Source organism: Leiobunum rupestre, chromosome 6 (genome assembly GCF_980474605.1).
Source record: "Leiobunum rupestre chromosome 6, qqLeiRupe1.1.hap1, whole genome shotgun sequence".
In the NCBI taxonomy this organism is placed as follows: domain Eukaryota; kingdom Metazoa; phylum Arthropoda; class Arachnida; order Opiliones; family Sclerosomatidae; genus Leiobunum; species Leiobunum rupestre.
In genome coordinates, this window is record NC_143389.1 from 40,536,281 (window position 1) to 40,561,068 (window position 24,788).

Sequence of the window (24,788 nt, forward strand, 5' to 3'; positions counted from 1 at the left end):
AATCCAATTTCTTTTTGGCAACATTTTTTCTAAATCTGTATTATCACATCTGTTAAATTGGATACATCTCTGAATAAATAAACAGATTTCATTCCGAGATCCAAATTCAATATGCTAAACACGACGCTACTTGGAAAATATCCAGAACAGTGACTGTCGGGGCGAATCAACAAAAAGCGTACTTTCCTAAAACAGGGCTCGAAATAGACCCTAGCAAAACACCTTTTTTAGAATAACAGACCTTCGTAATACAATATCTCTATTGTTTCATCTATATCCTTTTTCAAAACGTAAAAGGCACTTTGGAAATTTTTGGCATGGAATCAAAGGTTAAAAAATATCACGCTGTAAGAAACAAGATGTCACGCGCAATCCCCGATGTATTAAATATATTTTCAATATTAAATTTTAATTTGGACAAATTTCCAATCGATTTGTACTTAATAAATCCAATAGAAATTTTATCGAAAATGAATCTTTTTGAGTTACCCTTTTTTGGAAATAAGGTAGCCATGTTTTTTGGAGTTAGATCAATTGGTACAAAATATTAAGTGGTTAATCTTTAAATAAAATAAAGAAATTTCAGGAAATTGAAAAGCGCGCGTCCGCCGCGACAACTGGTGAGAAATCGGTGAGACAGAAAAAACAACGTAAAAGCGCGCGCTGCTGAAGACGCGAAAAATTTGTTTCGCACGCGCGGCGCGTTCCAGTTATACGAGACCTAAGCCTAAATTGCGCGATTTTAAAAGTTAGGATAGTTCGAAAATCGCTCACTAAGATGCTGCTGGCGCTGGCGATACACCTTAAGATGGCGGCGAAAATTCAAACCCAAATACTTGGCGTTATTTTGCATTTCAACTTTACAGGCCAAAAACTATTTTTTCAAGACAAAATAAGTTACGTGCAAGTATATTGAACGTCTTGTTGATCTTTCGATATGAAAATAAGGCGATATTTGAAAAAGTTTGGCCGTTCCCCTTTAAAATTTCTTAAGTGGTTCAGAATCGATTTATACTGACTAAAAATACAATTTTCAAACAAGTCGGTCTTATTTTAAAAACGTTATGTACATTTTAAACCGAAAATCTACTAAAATTATGAAATGAACCAATTACCAACTTGTGGGGTGCCTAGTGGTAAAATTAATATTGGGCTATTGAGGATCTTATTTTTTCTATCGTGTGACATACCAATGACCCTTCTAAACCTTATGGTTGAAACGTTATATCAAAAACATGATACGTGATCTCAGTACACACAAATACCTTGGGATTGTATGTAAAAACCACTATCCAATCTCTCTTATAGGAGAAGATAAAAAGGTATAAACATATCAGTTGCCTCTCGCTTTTATATTAAAAGGTTCGGGGGAAAGGCGACCATGGCCTAATTCGAAAAAGTGTATAGCTCTAAAAGCGACACAAAATAATACCATTCGGAATAACCGGGCAGGTACAGTTTACGACGTATTACGTCGGGGTTAAAAAGCTCATCACGAGAAAACCACGAAAGTCTTATATCGAAATTCTAAACCCAAGTGCTTTTCCTTTTTCTTAAGTATCAAATTAACGGGCCAACATTCTTCGGTACGGGTTAATTAGTTACGGGGCGAGCTACGCGACCACGTGCTCGACCGGTGCTGGCTCGGTTTACTAATGGGACTACAGAGTTCCGGCCATTGACGGAATTCGCCTTTCTACACTCGGAGTCACTCTTTTAATGGTTTCTAATAACGAAAAGGCTCATTTCTGAATATCTTTCCCCTCTAATTACTAACCTACTGTTTTACTTAGAGATCGCCGACTCCGGCGTGGAAAATTAACGCTTACCGGTTCGGCTAATAACGTCAACGCTACGTTATTAGCGAGCCCACGCCCTGAGGCCTTTTCCTGTTAGGTTTGGTTAATAAGGCTTGAGCCTTGAGGTTAAATGACGCCGGTTATTTTCACGAGGTAAGAATGTATTTATTTACAGGGTGACCACCGGAAACTCTCCCAATGTTATAGGAAAAATATTATTTATAGTTATTTTATAGGAAATTATACGAGTAATTTTTATGTAAATATAGGAAAATTATACGAGTAATTTTTATGTAAATATAGGAAAATTATACGAGTAATTTTTATGTAAATATAGGAAAATTATACGAGTAATTTTTATGTAAATATAGGAAAATTATACGAGTAATTTTTATGTAAATATAGGAAAATTATACGAGTAATTTTTATGTAAATATAGGAAAATTATACGAGTAATTTTTAAGTAAATTTAGGAAAATTATACCAATACATTTTACGTAAATATAGGAAATTATACGAGTAAATTTTACGTAAAAATTAGATATAATTTCCTATATTTACGTAAAATTTACTCCTATAATTTCCTATATTTACGTAAAATTTACTCCTATAATTTCCTATATTTACGTAAAATTTACTCCTATAATTTCCTATATTTACGTAAAATTTACTCCTATAATTTCCTATATTTACGTAAAATTTACTCTTATAATTTCCTATATTTACGTAAAATTTACTCTTATAATTTCCTATATTTACGTAAAATTTACTCTTATAATTTCCTATATTTACGTAAAATGTACTCTTATAATTTCCTATATTTACGTAAAATGTACTCCTATAATTTCCTATATTTACGTAAAAATTACTCCTATAATTTCCTATATTTACGTAAAAATTACTCCTATAATTTCCTATATTTACGTAAAATGTACTCCTATAATTTCCTATATTTACGTAAAAATTACTCCTATAATTTCCTATATTTACGTAAAAATTACTCCTATAATTTCCTATATTTACGTAAAAATTACTCCTATAATTTCCTATATTTACGTAAAAATTACTCCTATAATTTCCTATATTTACGTAAAAATTACTCCTATAATTTCCTATATTTACGTAAATATAGGAAATTATAGTAATTTTACGTAAATATAGGAAATTATAGTAATTTTACGTAAATATAGGAAATTATAGTAATTTTATGTAAATATAGGAAATTATAGTAATTTTATGTAAATATAGGAAATTATAGTAATTTTTATGTAAGTATAGGAAATTAAAGGAGTAATTTTTATGTAAATATAGAAAGTTATAGAAGTAATTTTTATGTAAATATAGGAAATTAAAGGAGTAATTTTTATGTAAATATAGAAAGTTATAGAAGTAATTTTTATGTAAATATAGGAAATTAAAGGAACGTTCAGTTGAATTTATAGGAAATTAAAGGAACGTTCAGTTGAATTTAGAGGAACTTTTAGGAATAATTTTATACAGATAAAACATATGCTTTAAAAGGAACTTTGGTTGAATAGAAATATTAATTAAACAACACAGACCTCGTGACTAGAAAATGTATTAAAGTATTATTACATTTTCATTTTAAAACAGTAGCCAACTGTAAAAGCCAATGATATTAGTGCTTTAGCAACAGGTCGGCTGTTTTGAGCGCCTTCTATCGAACTTTAAAACTATATTGAAATCAAAGCCGATAAATATATCGAAAAATAGTTATAGGAAAACAATCGAAATATAGGAAAAATTATAAATTATAGGAAGTGTGTATAGCCTGTATTTATACTTAAGGAGAACAGACGGGTTAAGCTACCCCCACGAAGGAGTGTACGTAGAGCGTGTAGGAGTGTACGCGATAAAACTACATTTACGATCCTACAAGTTTACACTACACGTTTTGGATGGGTGGCTTAACCTGCCTAATAGTGAGATTAACTCAGCGCTCGAAAACCTGTAGAGATGACTAATAGGAGTGTAGACCTACCTTTGTGCGTATAGCCTGCACATCCTACAAATTCCCAAATACAAGTTTCCCCGGGCTGGCTTAAAATCCTCTCAACATAGTCATGCTCCCGAAGTATAAATAAATAAATAAGTTGGTGGGGTGACGACGTGACGTGATTCAATTCAAATAAAGAATTTATCCCTTTTTTTGTTAAATCAAATTTAATGGTGACTATATCTTTCTTTAAGGTCGTTAATTTAGCTGGAATTTCACTTTCCCTATTACTACACGTAATGATATACCGGGTTTTTCTCATTAGATTTAATTTCTTAAATATACGCTTGAATGCTATTTGGATAAAATTCAGCTGGTTAATCCTCTGTTGTTAAAAAATTTACGTCAGAATTATCCCGACTAGATAAGATTTCATTCCAGAAATTTGAAAAGGGGAAATAGAAGGTTGAAATTCTTAACATTCTAGCAAACAAAAATTACTATATTCTTTATCCACTTGCCGCACCCACGTAAAATAAAACGCTGATGGTGCATTACACCCTCTTCAAATTTTGAGCGTCGCCAAATTGATGATTTGGAAAACGGGAAAAACTATTTTTATTATAAATAATCGTCATTATTTTATACATCAAATAATTAGTTTATTATTAGCCACGAATGTTTTTATAAATTTTAAAATTATAGGAATTTCTGGATATAGCTATAGAAAAACTAGAAAATTTCGAAAAAATAGGAATTTATAGGAAAATTTGAGAAAATAGAAAATTAAAGAAGCATATCGAAATTATAGGAATTATAGGAACTCTGGGAGCCCTGTAAAGGTTACCAGACAATCTTCAATAACCTTCATACTTTCCACGAACTCATGACGTAAAGGACTATCATCTGGCTGATCTTTCGATTTATTATATTTGAAGACAAACGCATTTATAATAAGAGCCTCTATGCAATCAGAATTTCATATCACAATCTTAATCCACTAGATTCAAGATCATAAATATAAAATATGACGTTCGTCGATACATTATATACTTTAGAACGTCAAAAGACATCCTACTTTAACTTCGGTTATATCGATCCCCAAGTGACCAATTTATCAATTTAAGAAGAGGAAATTTAACGACTTTACTTTCTAAACTTTTTCAAATTACTTTCAAAGAATATCACGTGCTAATTATATTCCAAGAAACTATTTAAAGAAAACTAGTCAAATAACAAAGTTACGGCATCTTGCATAAATTAAGAACAAAGCTTTTCTGGGTGGTGCCAAGAAAAAAACTAAGCGCTGACAGAAACGTTTCGGTGTTTCCATATAAATTGAAACCCTTCAGAAAACGGTGTCGACTATGCCATACGTTCTATCCACGTAGGCAAGGTACTCTGTATATATGTTAATCAAACTCAAGGTAAGAATCCCTTTAACCCCCACTTAAAACCTCCCTTCGAACAAAATTACAAAAAAAGGCCTTTAAGTGTCTTAAAGAATTAGGCTCAATTTCTCAGAAATTTAAAAATTTAATCCAAAATTTAAAAATAAAATACCGCGAAATCACGCGACCAAATATTTCGTTTTTTTTAATTTTTTTCGACAAAAGCATCGTAGGTATACTCAGAGGCGGAATAATAAGGTACAGTCTGCGGCTGCCTAGTTCGCGACTAGGCTGATCAAATAAGAACGGGGTGTTACGTTTCTAAACTCGCCGTCGAGCGAGAGGGAAATGCGGAATGATTAAAAAACCTTGGCCCCCTTTATCAAAAGCACACTGGTTCCAATGTTTTCTCGTGAGACTATTTACTACAAGTCTACGTATGCCCACAAAACATGGTTGAAGGCAAGGTTGATAAATTCACGCTAATTAAAAGTAGAAGGCGTTAGAACAAATATATTTTTTTTACCACTTATTTAGCCTTTTCTTTTTCTTTTTCGTACTTTTGGGTTCGTTATCTTCGAAACTTAAATGAATACCGACGTAGCTGCGGAGTGACGTCATATCAAATCAGCCTGATATCGTCTTTCAAGGTTGGTATTTAACTATTTTCCAGATAAATATCAAAATTAGAAAATAAATTGGCCATTTTTCTTTAAAAGGAAATTTTTAATTTGTATAAGTACGTGGAAATAATCTATCTTAATTTATAACTTTTAAGTATAAATTGACAGCTGTTACGTAAGCATTGGAGGTCAATTTCTGTTAATAGCACCATATAGAACCAAATTTGCCCTGAGCTCTAATTTTTTTAATAAATAGGATAGATTCCGTGAATTGAGACTAAGCAACTACAATAAAACGTGTAGATAGGACGCGTAAATAGTTACCACTCAAATGTTCGATTTTTTTTATAGGAAAAATAGGATTAAATTTCTAAAAATATAAGACTTTATAGGACTATTTTTACAAAATTATAGGATTTTAAAGGACTATATATGCTATTTAATTTACTAACTTTATATGCATTTAAAAACAAAATCTATATTTAGATAAATAAATCTTTGATTTTCACTTAAAAAATAGAAACTATTTAACCATTTTATCACAAAAATATACTAGTATATGACTTGGTATAGGAATTTATCCTATAGCTAAATCTCGTAATTTAACTGAGTGGTTGGATTTGAAATGGGCAAAATATCAAAATTATAGGATTTTATGGGACTTTTGGGGGATTTGGCTAAAAATATAGGATGTTATAGGACATTTTTGAAAATATTGGATTTTATAGGAATTATACGACCTCTGGCGGCCCTGAGTTACTTATTTTTAACTACTGCTATTAATGGAAAACTGTCGGATAAACGTAATTCGGTTTTAACTCCCACGCCTGAAACCTAGACGTACGTGTCCAAACGCGTGCTCCAAATTGTAAATACCGAAATTACGGCGTTATATTTTCATAATTTATTACTAAAATTTCGGTGTATATTAAAATGCAAATATAAACTTTAGATCATTTATAATAATACTAAAATCGAGGCCAACCAAAGTTCGCTTTACACAGGTACGTTGACTGTTCATTGATTAATGTAGTTCCTACTACTACGCCAAAACATAACGGGTTCGATAGACAGATTCTAACGGATCCCAGCACCGGGGCTTTAGCAGTGATGGGCATTTTGATAAAGATGTCGCTCAGCGCTAGCTTAATATGCTGCTCCTCGCTTTTCCGATCTTTTTCGAGCGATAAAGATCGGCTCTCCTCCCTTTTTCCCGATCTTTTTAGAGCGATATAATTCGGCTCTCCTCCCTTTTTCCGATCTTTTTCGAGCGGCAAAATTCGGCTCTCCTCCCTTTTTCCGATCTTTTTCGAGCGGCAAAATTCGGCTCTCCTCCCTTTTTCCGATCTTTTTCGAGCGGCAAAATTCGGCTCTCTTCCCTTTTTTTTTTCGATCTTTTTCGAGTGGCAAAATTCGGCTCTCCTCCCTTTTATCTGATCTTTTTCGAGCGGTAAAATTCGGCTCTCCTCCCTTTTTTCCGATATTTTTAGAGGGATAAAATTCGGCTCTCCTCTCTCCGCTTTTTAAAACTATATTTCATCGCTCAATTTTACTAAAAATGCCCAAAACCGCTCAAAACGAGAGGAGCTGGCCCATCAGGGAGGTTTAGCGGAAGAGGCTGTTCCTGGGAAACTTTCAATAAGCTTTGACAAGCCATAAATTTGCATTTCCAACCGTAAACAGACGGATGAGGATGCAGTGCCCAAAGTCCCCGCTTTTAATCAAATGCTGTATTCAATTTATTACCGCAGCCAGTGACTAACATCCCTGGGTTTATTTTCAGACTTAGTACGAGGACCGAGGGTTAATTGGCATACATATAAAAACAAGTTGCCAAGAAGCAAACTAAAGTCCGGCGCTTAAGTGGAAATCTATATGTTTATATAAAATTTAAAAAGTAAATAAATAGTTAAAATATAATACGTTGCTTTATTAGTACATTATTCGCAGGCCCAATTTGCACACGCCCTAGAAAGAGCTATATTCCTCGCGAGTTGTGACTGTAGCGCGCGCTCGTAGACTTGTAAAAGTAAGAGACTGTGACGTCAGAGCCACATTTAAACAAGGCCACGTTACTTTATAAAAATAAATATATAATTTAGTTCTTATATATTTATTTCATTAACCTAAAATCGATAGTTTAAGCTCCCACCCCATTAGATAGAGCTCCATATTCCTAGAACAGACAGCGACGAAGCCCTCTATACCCTGGGAGACAGTTTGCAGATATCCAAGGGCCACTCTACCTTTGGCAACGGTGTCAACCAAAACGAAATTAATTAAAATTGTTCTTTTACCAGAGTATAGCTTCGGCGCCATGCATAATGCGCCGAACTATAAAAAAAAACAGGCATTAAGACTAAATAGACGAGCACGGTAATTAATTCGGTCACAGTGTATTACTGGATGAGCTTTAAGCCTATTGTATATTACGTTTCTGTTTTGTGTTTGACGACCTAAAGTAGGTGTAATATAAATAACCGAAACAAGACGTTACGCGTACATCCCACGTGTTTATATAAAAATAATTACCTTGAAGGAAAGACATTTTTCAAGGATATTTTATAATAGCACTTGTCACCGTTACCCCGAGATAAAAACTTAGTAAGTATTAGGGTCGTTTAGCCTTTGACAGTGGTAACAGGTAAGGTAAATTTCTAAGATAGTCATTCTTGGAAAAAGCTCAGAAACTTATCACGTAATGGTTTAACAAGTTATTAATATTAATAAAGTGATAAAGATGTATTTTAAATAGGAAATCTCTTGTGGTAGAAAATATTTCAACATTTTTCCGATGAATTCTGCCTAGAACCAACCAAGACATTCTTTTTGGGGAATAATTGATTATGAAAATACGCCAATTCGAACCGTTCCACTTAAAAAAGGTTTTCTACATTTTTGCTCCAATTCCGACTTTTTTAAAGGCCAAAATTAGACAATTCTTATCAAAAATGACTATTTATACTTAGAATATGGTGGGACGACCGAATGTGACCCCCAATGAGATACAATCATTATCATTGGACGAATAATTACTGGACCCGAAACCAAATGGCGCGCTTGCTACTTGTAGCGCCGTAGAGTCAAGTATTGGAAAGATTTCTATCCAAATAATAGCGGACGACGTTAGGCCTAGCGTTCTTAGCTCGTCACTGTCGTCAAAGCTTACACCTTTATTTCAATTTTGATTAGGAATTTTTTAAATTTATTATCTATTTAAACCTTCACACAAACTATATTTGCAAAAACATTAAAGCGAACTTCCTATTTAAATTAATTAAATCATTACACTTTCATTTTTATTCCAATAAAATCTGATCCGTATTAAAATTCCAAAAGCCTCACTTCTATTAAAAACAGCAGAACAGACGGCGGAATGCGGGTCATCTAACATTTTACGCACATGTTTTGTATTTGGATATAAATATTTCGAGATTCTCTCGGTAGGAGCGCTGACGGGCGGTGCAAATTGTAGAACAGGGGATTTTGCTTAGGTTTCGAGTCCAGTAATTATTCGTCCAAGGTTTAACTATATTTTACTTCTATCAGATATTAACGAATTTACTTGCAATTAAAAAACAATTTAAATGCAACGTTGTAAATTACAACGTTTGACAAAAACTTTAATAGCCCATTGCGGTACTAAAGTAAAATTACCCATATTCAAACAGAGGTAGGCCAAAGATATATAAATAACCACGCTTAAAGAGCAAGAAAAAAATTTCAGCTTAATTACGCTTATTCAAAAAGTAAGCTAACAAAAATATATTTTCTGCTCGCTCAGAGCGAAAACTACGATACTCTTGATAGTTCGAGTCAGCATGCGAGCTCGGAGCAACAAACACAAGGAGAACGCAGTATCACGCTAAGGCAGTGTTGCGTACAAATTTCATTGGACGAGCCTTTACGCTGCACGTTTTACGGGCAGAGGGGAAGACAATTTAAAAATTTCCCCCTTCCGACGGCAGTAAGCGCTGAAGCGTCTAACCAATGAAAACTGTAAACAACAAAATGCACGACTTTTGACGGGCTGCGTTCTCCTACCGTGCTGCGTTTGTTGCTCCTAGATGAGAGCGAGGGGTATCAGATTCGACTACGAGCTTGGCGCGAGAGGGGTCAATTTCGACGTCGCGTCCACATGTTACTTCTTTCGGGACAGAGGGAAATGTTATTTTATCGTTTTGTTCTCACAGCTGGTAGGGGACGCTACGTATTAAATCAGCGTCAAGTTCGCACGCAGCCGCCAACGTCACGGCGAACCAATTTACCTCTCACGGCTACATAAGTGTTTAAAATAGCATAAAACCAAGGAAAGTACATTTTATTATATGAATCTTTGCATTTCAAATCCGGTACATTTCTGCTTTTTGATTTAGTTACTTACTGCTTCTAACAGTTTAAAAGCACCTATCTTATTTTAAGCTTTTAATATAATATGTTTTATAGTCAGTGGCGTAGCAAAACCTTCGAGGGGCAAGTGCTGGCGGACGATTTTGACCGATCATTTTGGGTGCTGACGGTCGGTTTTTTCAACTTTGTCTCAATTCTCTAAATCACCAAACCTTTGGGGGATCCTATCCTCTTTCCCCCCTTAGGTAGGTCTCCCAGTGCCGCTTCCAAAAAAAGTGACTGACCGTGACCACCGTGCGCGAGATATACTGCCATGGTCGACAACCATGATTTCTACCTGTCGTTTCAAAAGTAGCTTGGTGTTTCATGGTAGTACCATGCCATCTATTGCTTTTTCAAATCACGCCCAGTCTCGTGACTTAAGGACATTTTATACGCTGCCTTCCACAACATTATTTAGGTATGTTATGACAGGACAGGTTAGGTTAATAGTTAGTTTATTTATAAAAGTTTACTTGAAACGTTTTTCGTATCTCCATCAGCATGTGTTTCTAAAACCTGTGGTATCGAGTCGCTAGAGACAGCCTAAATTACATTTAGGCATAGGTTTATAATATTGTTTCATAAGTCATTTTGGAAAATATTTTACTTAAAAAGCTATTCACAGAGTAACGTCATCGCCAGACTAGGAACTACACGTTCAGCGTAAAGGCTCGTTCAATGAAATTTGTACGCAACACTGCGTTAGCGTGTTTAAAGGCTAGCCGCGTTCTCCTTGTGTTTGTTGTTCCTAGCTTTCAGCGACTTGAACACTTACACATCTTTTTCCAAATTGGTTATCGTTTTATACCCACTTTCAAATTATCCGACCTTTCCCCTAACCCGCGGCGACCCCGTTCTAAAAATAAGGTCCAAAGTAACGCCAATACGATGTCACAATGTATTTTTAACGGCAAATTTAGTCCTGACAGTTGGGAGATTATTAAATATCTCCGCTGAAACGAAGCCAAAATCAATTTGAGAAAAAATGCCTCGATCCCTTACATCTATAAACATTCGGAAAGATTAAAACCGGCCAACAAGACTCTTTCTAAAAAATCCTCGCAACCAACGCTAAACAAAGCTAGCTTCTCGGATTAGCCATTTCATCACTGTCACTTCGAGTTAGGACGCGGCAAAAAATTCTTTAAGAAGTTGAGCGGGTATACTAATAAAATGCTCAGTGTTCGTCCGATGTCAAAAATATAAGAACGATAAATCTCATTTTCGCAAAACACCAACTTCGCGCAATCTAAAAGAGCCCCCTAAACCCGGCAACAATGTAATATAAATATTGGTAGCCCCATCTCTTTACAATCGATTAAATAGTGTTTCTTTATCCATCCGTAGCGATGCGCAATAAGCCTTGGAAACGGGTTTTTTAATGGTCGTGTCTAGTAGATTCTAAATTTAGCGTCTCATTTAGACGATGCACTCGAGACTTCATAATAGGTGCTTTTAAGGAGACGCCATATATTGTCCGTACGTAGACAGATAAAGCCGGAGATATAGTCCAAATTGTCCTTTTCAGCTTAAATAGAGCCACCTAGTGACTAACGTGAGAAGCTCATCAAACTGCTGAATTTTCATCCGCTACACGCTCGCCTCCTTTCAATATAACCGAGGCTTAATAATTTAGAAATAGATCGGTGGATTGTCGATTGCCTTTGGTTTGATTTTTAGATTTAATGTAGTTTATTTTAAGCATTATTAATCAAGTATTGAATAGTTGCGGGGTGGCGGAGTGGTTAGCACTTTCGCCTCGCAGCAAGAGGAGCCGGGTTCGATCCTAGTTTGTGGCACTGGGTGAAAACTTGGAACAACTCCTTCCGCGTTGAGTTTTGAAAGTTATCTCCACGCTGGTTAAAGGGGTTTTCCCCGAGTTCTTCGGTTTCCCATTTCCCTAAAACTTGAGTTTAACGGTAATAGTGTAGGGAGCATGAACGGCTTGCCACCACCCTCCTACGCATTGGAACCCGGCCACCTGAATTAATGGCTTTGAAATTCGCTTGATGGGTATTAAGCCTAGCTGATTTATTAGATTAATTACTGTGTTATTAAGTTTTAAGAGTAATTTCCTAACTGAAATGTCAAACTTTGTAAAAGGTTAGTTGAGTTAAGAGTCAATAGGCCAAAACTATTCGCTCACTTTGGGACGAAAAGAGTACACCTTTTACCGCGGGGCTGATCACTCCACATAATCGGTGTACAGAGCCGTACCTTTGACTGTACTAATGGGATTACGCGTAATCTTTGAAGTCCCTGCCTTTGGCAGTGGTAATCTAAGCGTAATCCGGTGTACAGACTTTCTAAGAGTGGTTAGCCCCTCGCATTTTACCCCAAACTACCAACTTCTTCCATACAATAACAGCCAAACTATATTTTGAAGTTGCTCTCCGTTTCCTAAAAATGACTCCAAAACTAGCGAATAGTCTTCGCCTACTATAAAGGGTACACTAATTCGACAAATTTCTATATTTCTCAGGCTGGTTTCTGAAGATATACTAATCTAAACACCCGTGATATTGAGCACAATGGAAAGCAATTGTAAAGGAGACGAGCGGGTAGCAGACGAAAATCCAGGAGTATTTTTAAGAGCTTCTCACGTTAGTCACTAGGTGGTTTTTTTCGCCTGTCCGAGGACAAAAAGTGTAAACTTTTAACCCTAAAACATTTTATTCGCCTGTTCTCGGGGTAAGATTTACTCTGTCCCGAATTTTGATCGCTTGTTCCAGAGCTCTAAGGTTACACTTTTTACTAATCCTCGAAAGGAGGTGTAGAATGAGTAATCTAACTTTGTCGTCCGCTTAAATTTCGTTTCACGAAAACATGAAGGGTTTTGAACCTCTTCACGTGTGGCAAGCTTTTAATAACGAAAATCCAATTGTTAATGACTTTAAAGTCGCTTGATGGCTTAGGCCTAAGGTGGTGTCTTGGGTCTGTCAGAATTTATAGCAAGGTGTACCTAGTAACAGAGACCATACCACCGGAGGCCTATCATCATAGTGCCCTACGCCAGTGTCGGCAAGCCCGGACAGGTGACAAATCCAGCATGGGTAGTAGAACCCTACCACTGATGGTCGCACCTCTGACGCAAGCCACTCAACCCAGCAGAAGGTGCAGCAACGGGTGGACCAATCCCCACTTCGCACACAGCAGTGGGATTAAGAGTGGATGCTATAGCAACTCCAGCCGACACCCTACCTATGAAGGTAAAGAGTCAAACCCTTTGGAGAGAGCTCCTAAAGGGGAACGACGGGCACACAGCAGCCCGCATAACCCGGCACAGCTGGCACCGGAGATCCCGGTGGGAGTCCAAAAGGCCGGGAGATGGGTCCGCCGTGCCCTCATATGGAGGCTCGCCGCCCCACAGCAGGCTACCCAATCCGCCGAGGCGACCAGTTTGCACGGACCCTCTCCGTTAGCCTGCGCCGAAGCACAGTATCCAGCCCAAACCTGACCGAAGTCGGAGGTGGAGATAGGACCATTTGATCAGAGCTAACATCTCCCAGTGCGTCACCGCCCTTATGGGTTACAAGAGCCGGACCCCGACTCCCCGGTAAAGCCACCAGTTATTGCACACTCTAACCCATTTTGGGCCTGGTGTCTTGGGTATTAGCCTAGCTGATTATTATTATTATTATTATTATTATTAAATAAATGATAAAAATGAGTCATATATTGATGACCTCACCACCGGTCGCCATCATAAAACAAAACTTCGGCTGCTACGGCAAATAAATAACCTTTAACCACTCCCGTCTTGGAGTAAACTGTCGTCATAGGGCCCGGATTGATTTTTTTGATTAAAATATGATTTTTTTTATTTTAATCAATTTTTTTATTTTTTATTAATTTTTAGGTTGTTGTCACTTTTTAAAAGCAATATATAAGCTTATTGATATAATTATTATTTTGGTATAAATAATATTCAATAGTAGACAGTTTTATCATGTCAAAAAATATTTATTCCAAGAAATAAGTAATTTGTATCACAGGAGAAGTAAAACTAAAACTTTCCCGATTGGGAGAGTCCATTATTTTCGAAAAACCAAAAATGAGGTGGGTAAGGGATCGTGGTAGAAGAGTATTATCGGTGTGATGGGTAATAGTGTAATATAATGTCAAAATTTGTCTAAAATATAATAATTCAATAGTATATCTCTCATTTATGGAAATTTAATACCTTTTAAACCATCTTTTATCAACGATTTTAAAAAAAAAAATCATTTGTTTAAATCGCTGATTTAAATCAACCAACCCTGCATTGGGCTACACTTTTTAACCTGCTCAAAAAACCCAGAGCAGGCGAAAAAAAAACTACTTGGTCAGGGTTCGTACACAATTTCCTGTCTTTTCCAGGTTTTCCCTGACCAAATTGCCAAATTTCCCTGACCATTTTTGGAGAATAAATTAAGGTTTTGAGGTAAAATCTTGAAAAATATTTACTATGTATCTTCAATACATCTTTCAAAAATTTATTTACCGGATTTTTTGGACCCATTTTAAAATTCCCTTACTTTTTTTGGACCATTTTTAAAATTCCCTTACTTTTTTTGGACCATTTTTAAAATTCCCTTACTTTTTTTGGACCATTTTTAAAATTCCCTTACTTTTTTTGGACCATTTTTAAAATTCCCTTACTTTTTTTGGACCATTTTTAAAATTCCCTTACTTTTTTTGGACCATTTTTAAAATTCCCTTACTTTTTTTGGACCATTTTTAAAATTCCCTTACTTTTTTTGGACCATTTTTAAAATTCCCTTACTTTTTATTTACCATTTTTAAAATTCCCTTACTTTTTTTGGACCATTTTTAAAATTCCCTTACTTTTCCCTTACCTTTTGGAAACATTTTCAAATTCCCCGACTTTTCCCTGACCTTTTGGAACATTTTCAAATTCCCCGACTTTTCCCTGACCTTTTGGAACATTTTCAAATTCCCTGACTTTCCCAGGTTCAGTACGAACCCTGTATGTGGCTCTATTTAAGCCAAAAAGGACAATTTCAGTGTTTATTATAATATTCTTATTAGTTTTAATGGTAAACAAACTAAGGCTTCGGATTACCTGGTCCGCGATTGAGTCAAAATAGACCATTTTCTACTAAGGGGAGCCCATCAAACGAATAAGCTAGGCCTTTAAACTGACTCGCCGTCTCGAGAGGATAAAACACCTATTATAAGGTTGTCGGAAGATAGCGCGGCGGAGGAAAGGAGGTCGGCGCGAATCAGTCATAACAAACAATGGGGTCAGACGCCTCTATTATTTACTTATTTCTAGACGATTGTATACATTACGCGTAATTGTTTTTAAAATAGCGTGATTTTAGCCACAATGATGGGAGAGTACATCGAACATTATGGGGGGGGGGGGTTAAGTGTAATCTTACATAACTTGGGGTTTAGTTTCAGGGGGTAAATCTCGAACGTAGTTATTTCCGAATCGGGTGTATAACAAATTGGCATCGTTCGTGTCTGTTCCGGTTCGCTTCCAGCTGAACATTCCCATTCGATGGCTTTCCACAGAGGCTAAATGTCGACGGTCTTATTTCGGTGGGAACGAACTCGATTTTCTTTTCGACCACGGTTTCAAGATGTTATTTACATTAAGGGTTAAAGACAGGGTTGCCACTTTTTTATTTTATTTTCTAATAAAAATTAAATACAGCCACAAATTAAATCCTCGATTCAAAAATAAATTAAATCCTCGATTCAAAAATAAATTAAATCCTCGATTCAAAAATAAATTAAATCCTCGATTCAAAAATAAATTAAATCCTCGATTCAAAAATAAATTAAATCCTCGATTCAAAAATAAATTAAATCCTCGATTCAAAAATAAATTAAATCCTCGATTCAAAAATAAATTAAATCCTCGATTCAAAAATAAATTAAATCCTCGATTCAAAAATAAATTAAATCCTCGATTTAAAAATAAATTAAATCCTCGATTTAAAAATAAATTAAATCCTCGATTTAAAAATAAATTAAATCCTCGATTTAAAAATAAATTAAATCCTCGATTCAAAAATAAATTAAATCCTCGATTCAAAAATAAATTAAATCCTCGATTCAAAAATAAATTAAATCCTCGATTCAAAAATAAATTAAATCCTCGATTCAAAAATAAATTAAATCATCGATTTAAATATAAATTATTTAAATCAAATCATCGATTTAAATCAAATCATCGATTTAAATTTAAATTATTTAAATCAAATCCATGATTTAAATTTAAATTATTTAAGTCAGCCAACCCCGTTTGAAAATTGTTCCTTAATTAATATGAACTGTTTTACATAAAATGCTATCAATTTCCCCTAAAATCTGTGATATTTTTAATTATCACGACAACAAATTGAACAGAACGTAATTGCTTCTTTCACGGTGTTTATAAATATCAATCTAACCCCTCGTGTGTACCCAAAATAATACGCAATTTTCCTCTACCCTAAATCTTTCGAAATAAACGCGGTTGATTTCAATAGAAACGCCGAGAAAAAATACGAATAACGAGAAACCTTTTTTAACCAATCTGGCGCGCGATAAATAGATCAAAATCCAACAAGGGGAAATTCAAGGACAAGGAAAAATACACGTGGTTAAACAATAACCGCATTAACATATCGACCAACAAATTCGGGAAGCGTATATCGCCCCCTGGTACTAGATTAGTAAATTCAAAGCCGGGATTATAAAAGTAACGCAACAAAAAATATTTCCATTCAAAACAGCGAGTCCATAAATTAAACGTCCGAAACCTAGTTCAATGATCTTATTGGGATAAGCGCGATTTTACAAAATAATGGGTCATTTTTGAACGCAAAATTTGAATAACGGAGTAGGTTTTTTTTTGGTTTAATTCTGGTAATCTTAATGGCCATCTTAAGAAAAAATCGGTACGCTGGCGTCTGGGATAAAGTGGAAAATATTACGGTTGCAATTATACTTTCGAACATTTGAAATAAAAACAATCGATTAAGCATTCAAAAATAATTGCGGAAGATTTCAAAGAGGCTATTTACCTATTTCTATATTTTTGAGTAGTGTTAAAAAAATTTATACAGTTTTAGTTCAATTAACAATCGTAATACTAAATTTCATGCATACAGTACACTTTCCTCTAGTACGTAAACTAGTTTTGACAATTTTAAATTTAATATATAATTAGTTAATGAAGTATTAAATAAAATATCAACAAAGTTCGTACGAAATTTTCTGATCTGGTTATATTTTAGGACATTTTTATTATTATTTTAGATAAACATTCTTTGTTAATGTGTGGTTTGGTTGACTAACTAAAATCCCTGACTTATCCCTGACTTTCAACGAAATTATTTAAATCCCTGACATTTTTCCTCCATATGACAGATCCCTGACTTATCCAGGTTTTGTACGAACCCTGATCAAGGCGCAAAAGGTGAATTCGCACAAAACCAGGCTTAACTAATCACCTAAAAATCACCAAATTTATTTAACACACTAGTGGTATGCTTGATAAAGATATTGGGTAAAAATATTAAATAAAAAACATACTTAAACTAAAAAGCTATAGTCCCTTTAAAATGCGCAAAAACAACGATAATGAAAATTTTAAATTCTTTAAAATCCAAAATAATACTTGCGAGCGCGATGAAATGAAATATCAGGATATCTAGAAATATTTTCACCATTTCTCTCCGGGTATTTTATCGAGTAAGGGGGGGGGGCTGAAATACTATTTGACAAACGATTAAAAATACCCCAATTTCGATCGGGCGCGTTGGAAAAGCGATTACGAAATTTTCAGGAATTTCTATTAAATTTCCACCTCCATTAGCCCCGAATAAGAAAATACGTTGACAATGAAAAACCGATCGAAATCTCTTTCGCAAATTCATAAAAAGAATCCTAATTGGGAGGGGAGGGGGTAAATAAGTCGGAGGATCCGAAAGTATGACACGCGGATCGGAGTAGGACATAAATAAAATTTCGTACGCGCAATTAAAAATGCCGGTCATTTGAATAATGGAAGAGCTCCAACAATTATAATACATTTACGAATACGCGTAGCGTCGAACGCTAATAATTTATCGCGGGGAAATTAGAGTAGCGGCATTCGATTGAGGATATCCTGTTGGAAAAAACAGGATAATGTATGGGAAAACCTAGCCAAGGCTTAAGCCGATACAAACTGGGCGAATTCCCGTCAATGCCAAGACTGTCAAGGGCTTACCGTTTACCGGTAAAAACTTATAAATATTCGCGGTAATATCGTAAAAGCCAATTTGAACGCGTACGCAACCAACCGTTTGTCTGTCGCTACTATCGAAGGCTAGAACGATCCTTGTACGAATAAGCTTTTAATTTAATGTAAATTTGATTTCTATCGAGTTGGAAGCGAAAGGTAGGACATACGTCATTGTTTTTACGGTAGCGCGACTCGAAACAAAAGGACCCTGTAAAAACCTCTACGCCTATACCGGTAGTTTTCCCCAGAGTCAAGGTTGCCAAAATGTTTCGCTGACAAGTTTAGATAGCTCGCTGTTTACCACCCCCCGCGTAACTTCTTGGCGGGAGTTTCGAACTATTCATAAGTAAAAATAACAATGTTGCGAAGGCAATTGCAATCGCGATATTGCGAAGGGAATGGATAACCAAGCTATTTTCATACGAATTGATAAAGGTTGGAATTTGTTCCATAAATTGTTTATTTTATCTTTGAAAGAGAAAGCGGTATCGATTCGCGGTTATCCGCGTTGGAAGAATTCTTGGAAACTAATAAAATGTATCTGTCAATGAGGTAGGTGGAACTTCATTTCGCTTTCTGGCTGTAAGCAGATTCGCGCCCGACGTGGGAGCCGCCATTTCCAATCACTATATCCGTCATTCTCCATCATCATGCTGATTTTACAAAAAGTCCTTTGATGTTCCTACAGTCATCCAACAACCCTCTGCTCACTTAAATTTTTAAACAAACCATTGTATGAAATAAAAATAACGATATCTAGTTGATTGCGTAAATTAATGCTATATTTAACAATAAACAAAAATTAACCCTCAGGCTGGTGATTTCAAAAACAGGAAACCCAAAGATTGAAATGGTATTTTTCTCGCTGTCATATATGCAAAGAGTTAACACGTTTCGACCAACGTCTAGAAAAACTCTAGAATTCTACAGTCGTATCACTTTTAAAAAATTGCGTCATAGACAAACATTCATCTATTATCGGTAACGTCAAACTGGGAACAAGCGTCAGGACAGGAGCAAAGAGTAGAAAATACGTGGCTGATAGTAGAAAATGACAATTTAAAGTAATATATATACAGGGCGTTTCAAAAGGTTATGCAAATATTTAAAGGAGTTGTAGGGGGTTAGTTGAGAAGTATGCCTATTTTTTTTTTTTTTCATTTTCCTATGATGAGTTAAAAGAGCGACAGAGCTTCAAAGTGTGGCCTACTAGCTCCAGTAAGTAGGCATTGGTAAAAGTCCGAATGACGGGGGAGAGACGTTGAACCTCGCGTTGAACAGCCAAAGCATTGCCATCCGCTAGTCCATACACGAAATGAATATCCGCCAGTGAACTCCATTGTTGCAGTTTGAGAGTGATGAGAAATCGAGGTCCATCCCGACTTTAAATACTGTTTAAGTTGACTTTTTTACGCTGGTTACCTCAATTTGTTTACAAAGTCCTTTTTTACCTATCACAAGAACCCAAACCTTAATGTTCGCATTTTCCTTCCGCTTGGTTTTGCGATTGTTGCAGCCTACTTCCAGGAACTAGTAGGCCAAATTTTGAAGCTCTCTGGCGCTCTTTCAACTCATCGTAGGAAAATGGGAAAAGAAATGCATACTTCTCAACTCGCCCCCTACAACTCCTTCAAATTTTTGCATAACCTTTTGAAACACCCTGTATATAATCATCAGCTAGGTATTATTTGAAACCCAAGTCATCTAGCGACTTTTAATTCAGTTGGTCGGGTTACAATGCGTAGGAGGGTGGTGACGAGCCATTCGCGCCACGCGAACCAACCGCTCCCTTAAACTAGCTATTAAATGTAATCCGCTAAAACAACTAATTTCAATTGAAATTCCAAACCATTGGTTTAAAAAATAGAACCAGAAACCACATTCAAGAAAAGTAGTTCACAAATCAGACATTTATACGCCGAGTAGCTGCCACCTTATTGTTTGAAGGGGGGATAAATATATTGTCCCTTATTTGCTACACTGACTGACCAGTAAACTATGTCTTGGATCACCCGAATGATTCCACGTGGGGAAAATAATATAGGAGAGTTCAAATTTTTCAGATATCAAATTAACCGCCAGATGGCAACGTGTATTCCATTGCTCATACATAGTCAGGCTCCCCTTATAGATTAGACAAACATTCCCCATTTTTTTATCACAAGTTTTTTTATTAACTTGGGGCGAGTGAGCGCTTGAAATTGTAAAATTAATAGCGGATTTCCCTCGCCTACTTAACGGGCACCCACTGTCAGCTCAACTCGAGCGCGCTCTCCGGCAGATACCTCCGAGCTATTAGCGACAACGCCAGTTGACAGTAGGTAACAAGGTCCGCGTGATTAATGGTCGTTCGCTTCTCCTAAAGACAACGAACCCGACTGAGAAACTAAGCAATGCCCCCAGACGGAGGGCTTCCGCGGTAATTCATCCTAATGGAAAATATATTTCATATTTTTAGGTCTAATGATACGGCTTCCTCCCTTCGCAAAATCGATAGTAATTATTTTGTTTTTCCTCAATTCGAGCATTCGGGAAAAACGTACGACAGTCAAAACAACCGAAGCCTACGCGGTTCTATTCCGTGATTAGAATAAACGACATTCATTTTTCTACGGGAATAAATTATTTCGATCTAACTGGGAAGGTTTCGGTAATAAAAGATAAATGAAAATGTCCCCTTGGTCGGTTATCTTTCATTCAAGAAGTTTACAGATAAATTATCGCTTGATACGAAAAAATAGAAATAAAACTTTAATCGCGAAGATAATTTTTCGCGGCCAATATGAAACTATCTACGTTAGACGTGGCGCTAATGAAATATCTTCCTATACTTTAAATAGGAGGAAAATTTTCCAATTAGCCGTAATAAAAACTAGACTAATTTGATATTCAAATATTTACCCAATAACGAGCTTCTACCAAAAGAATGACTAACAAACTAAATATACGTGATCAATTCTCAAAAGCTGAACACACGCCAGTTTCTCAAAACAAATTAAATGGAGTAAAGGGAACAACTTGGAATTGGTTTCAAGGTCGAACAGATAGGGACAGCGATTCGATTATGATTATCACGGCGTATCGAGGGAACAATGTTCCCATAGATAACGGTAGTGTGGAATTTTTCCATCGCGAGAAAAAGAAAAAACTTGTCACTTCGCGTCAATTGTAATAAGGAAAAGGAATTTAACATACGCAAAATTAAAATCTCAGTTATGGCTTTTCCTGTTTCAACAATAAACCCTATTTGGTTGTTCGAAAGGTTTACGTTTATAGAGACAATTGGTTCAAATAAATTTCGGATTATTTTTGTCTAAATAAAGTCGCTAAACACAATAGTCAAATTTAAAAAAAAGTCTCATTCGTTGATTCGTAATAAAGTTTACCAGGAAAACAGTCCCAAAGCAAAATTAAGTCTACGCCTACATTAATACGGTGGGCGTTCTTACAGAGTAATTTTTTTATTTAAATCCCGAAGAAAGTCATACTATTATTCCAAGACATAAAATTATTTTTTCCTTAAAAGGGTTAAATAATATACACTATGTCCGAAATCAAATTATGCAAATTTTATAAATCCGAAAAACTATGTTTCGGGGTATATAGGTGGGTCGGAAAATTATTGAGGGTTTGGTTCCCCTAAATGTAAATCATAGGTAAATCAAAAAGAAAAAAAATATTTACGAGAATAAGGGTAATAGAACCATTTCACCACAAATTTCGAGAAATAATTATTACTTTTAATAACTTTTAACGTGGAAAGCCGTGCCTTTTTAAGGAGAAAGTTGACTTTTTTAAATGGGTGCTAAGACAGGTATAATTCTCTATTCGCCCTGTCAAATAAAAACTGGGGTTTTTCAAAACTAGTTTTTCAGTGGTTTGGCGACGAGGTATAGATTTTTTGACACTAATTGAAATATTCGCTAGCGTCGCTAATAGATTAAAATATCGTTTAATTTCGGTTTCTCACGCCTGCACGAGCGAGTCTAAAAACCCTTTTGTTTTCTGTTACAAAAAGGGGGCCGGTCATTCCCCTGACGCTTCTTAAAGCCCGACTGACTTCTCGAGGAACTCAAACATTTCCATTTATTTTTTTCGCGCAGAAAAATCCTTGGAACGGAATACCCAATATAGATATAAATTCTCGACCCATTAACTAGTTTCCCAGCTCATGGTATATTCTTCCCCCACCCACGAACTGTGCCACCATGATAGGGGTGATTTAAAACCGGTACTATTAAATTCTTCGGTAGATGGCGGCATCACACGGAGACGTCCATAAACCGTCTCTAGTGGTTTTTTAACCTCGGGACTAAGACGCGATTTTGACACTATTCGCAGTCAGCCTATCAATTTAAAAAGACTTAAGCTAAAAAGGGTCATTGAATCTAAATAAAGTTACGTCATCCTATTTTGACATTTAATACACCAGAGCTAATATTTATACCCCGACAGTTAAATAAATTTAGGGTTTAAAGTAAAATATGATTGGATTTGACCGGTCGAATTTCCTCGAAGGGAGTATGAACCTCAATATTTCAGGTGGATCAACGAATTTCGCGTTTCGGCCACCAGGTTAAAAGAAATAGGCGTGATTGTCGCTAGTTACGTTAAAAACCAGTCGCAGCCGACGATTTTTACGAACTAGGTTCATATTTCCTTTAAGCAAAACAACGGGGTAAAGGACGAAATGAAAATGGTCGTCATACCTGCAATTCGCACCAGGCGACTGCAACTCCCGTCGAAGTATCCAAGCCTTTGTAGACGGTTTTGAAAGAGCCGCGTCCGATTTCCTCTTCGAACTTGAGGAATCGTCCATCGGGAGACGTGTCCCTGGCTTTAACGCCTTCGTCCTCCTCGAGAACCACGTCCTCTTTATTAGTCACGTCCGTGGTACCACCACCACCACCACCACCGCCGCCGCTACCGCCGGCAGTCGTCTCAGACGGTTCGGCATCCTCGGATTCTTGTTTGAACAAGCGTAACGTCCTTTCGTTCATGTGAGTGTCGCGGTGCGGGTCAGCGTCGTCCCGAGCGTCACTATCACAGACTGGGGCGGCTTTGTCTCCCTCGTGACCGGAGGAGTCTTCGGCGGACTCTCGCTCGTCGATCGAGTTCATGTTAGCGTCGGGCGGGTGGGCGGTGCCGTTGACGACTGCCCCGTCTCCGCTGGGTGGTCGCTGAGAGCTCTGTACCGACGGGATTTTAGAAGCGGGTCCGGCCGCCATAGAACTAGAGCCTCCTTCGCAGCCGCCCGGGCCGAGATGACTAGTTTTTTTAACACCCTGCGCGTTCGAGTTAGAGGAACCTTCGAAATGTTTGAGTGTCGCGGGATTGTTCGAGGCGAGCGCGGAAGGGAAGGTCGCGAGGAGAGAGGGGATCCTGCCGTTGCCCCGCTGATCGACGCCGAGAGCCGATGTGTCGGAGTTCCGCCCGCGAGCCGCGCCGCTAGGTGGCGCTCCGCCCGTCGACGAATGCTGGGCCTTGTCCCTCACGCTGGGCGGCGGAGTGCTTCCGCCGCGATTCTGGAGACGCCGGCAAGGGGGGACTCCGTTGCTACATCCGGAAACGTGCTGCTGAGTCGTTCCCGAGGAAAGGGCGCCGTTGGCCAGGTTCTGACAGTGGACGGCCGACGCATGCTGCTGGTTCCTCCCTCCGACGGCCTGCGGATGCCACCGACTGTTGTCCGTTCTCGAAGTACTGGCGTACTTGTTATTGGACGTCGATAACGAGTGCTGATGGTTGGTCGTCTCTTTGGGCGATACGGGACGGAAACCTTCCGCGAAGGAGAAGGCTCTCTTGCCTCGCTTCTGAGACGCTTTGGTCGGAGGAGAAACGCTCGATGTGCAACTCGCGCCAGACCCATCGGCCGTTATCCGCTCGTTCCTAATCGAGGGAAGAAAAATCCAAATATTTATATTTACCGCCGCAATCGCCTCGTTCGAAGGTTTGTTTACCCGCACTGTTGGTGGTATCTTTGGGCGAACCTGCTTTTGACGGTACGCTTGACGACGCTGCCCAGACTGCCTCCGAGATTTGGAGGGCTGGCCCGCGAAGATTCGAGGAGTGACCGTTTGAGGGGCGCTAGAATCGACGTGCCACCGTCCACCAGGTAACCGAGAGACTTCAGTTGGCGCTGCTGCTCTGCATTGTCGGCGATCTCTTTCGGACGACTCCTGAACATGTCAAGAACAGTCAGGTAACTTTGAGCGTCTCGAAGACGGACAGCGTGAGATCCGAGCCTAAGAGAAAACAGCTTGTTTAAAAACCAAAGCAATTACATTTTTAACACAGCCTTCGCGAATAAGATCGGTTCACGCTACGCAAAATACTGAATTTTACATTTCCCAATGCTAATTTCTATTTTTCCTCCTAGTTTTAATGAAAAAATATACCCAT

At 37.2% G+C, this 24,788-nt stretch overlaps 1 protein-coding gene across 11 annotated transcripts in view; it reads right to left on the reverse strand.

Annotated features, from left to right (window-relative positions):
- Positions 1-24,788, reverse strand: part of LOC149940936 (uncharacterized) — a 70,786-nt gene that overhangs the window by 32,672 nt on the left and 13,326 nt on the right. For all 11 annotated transcript variants that reach the window (XM_090177229.1, XM_090177228.1, XM_090177227.1 and 8 more), the window contains 2 exons: positions 24,347-24,631; positions 23,099-24,275 (listed from right to left, as the gene is read on the reverse strand). In XM_090177229.1, the coding sequence (XP_090033355.1) occupies positions 23,099-24,275; positions 24,347-24,573 (1,404 nt within the window). In that variant the 5' untranslated portion in view covers positions 24,574-24,631. The remainder of the gene's footprint in view (positions 1-23,098; positions 24,276-24,346; positions 24,632-24,788) is intronic.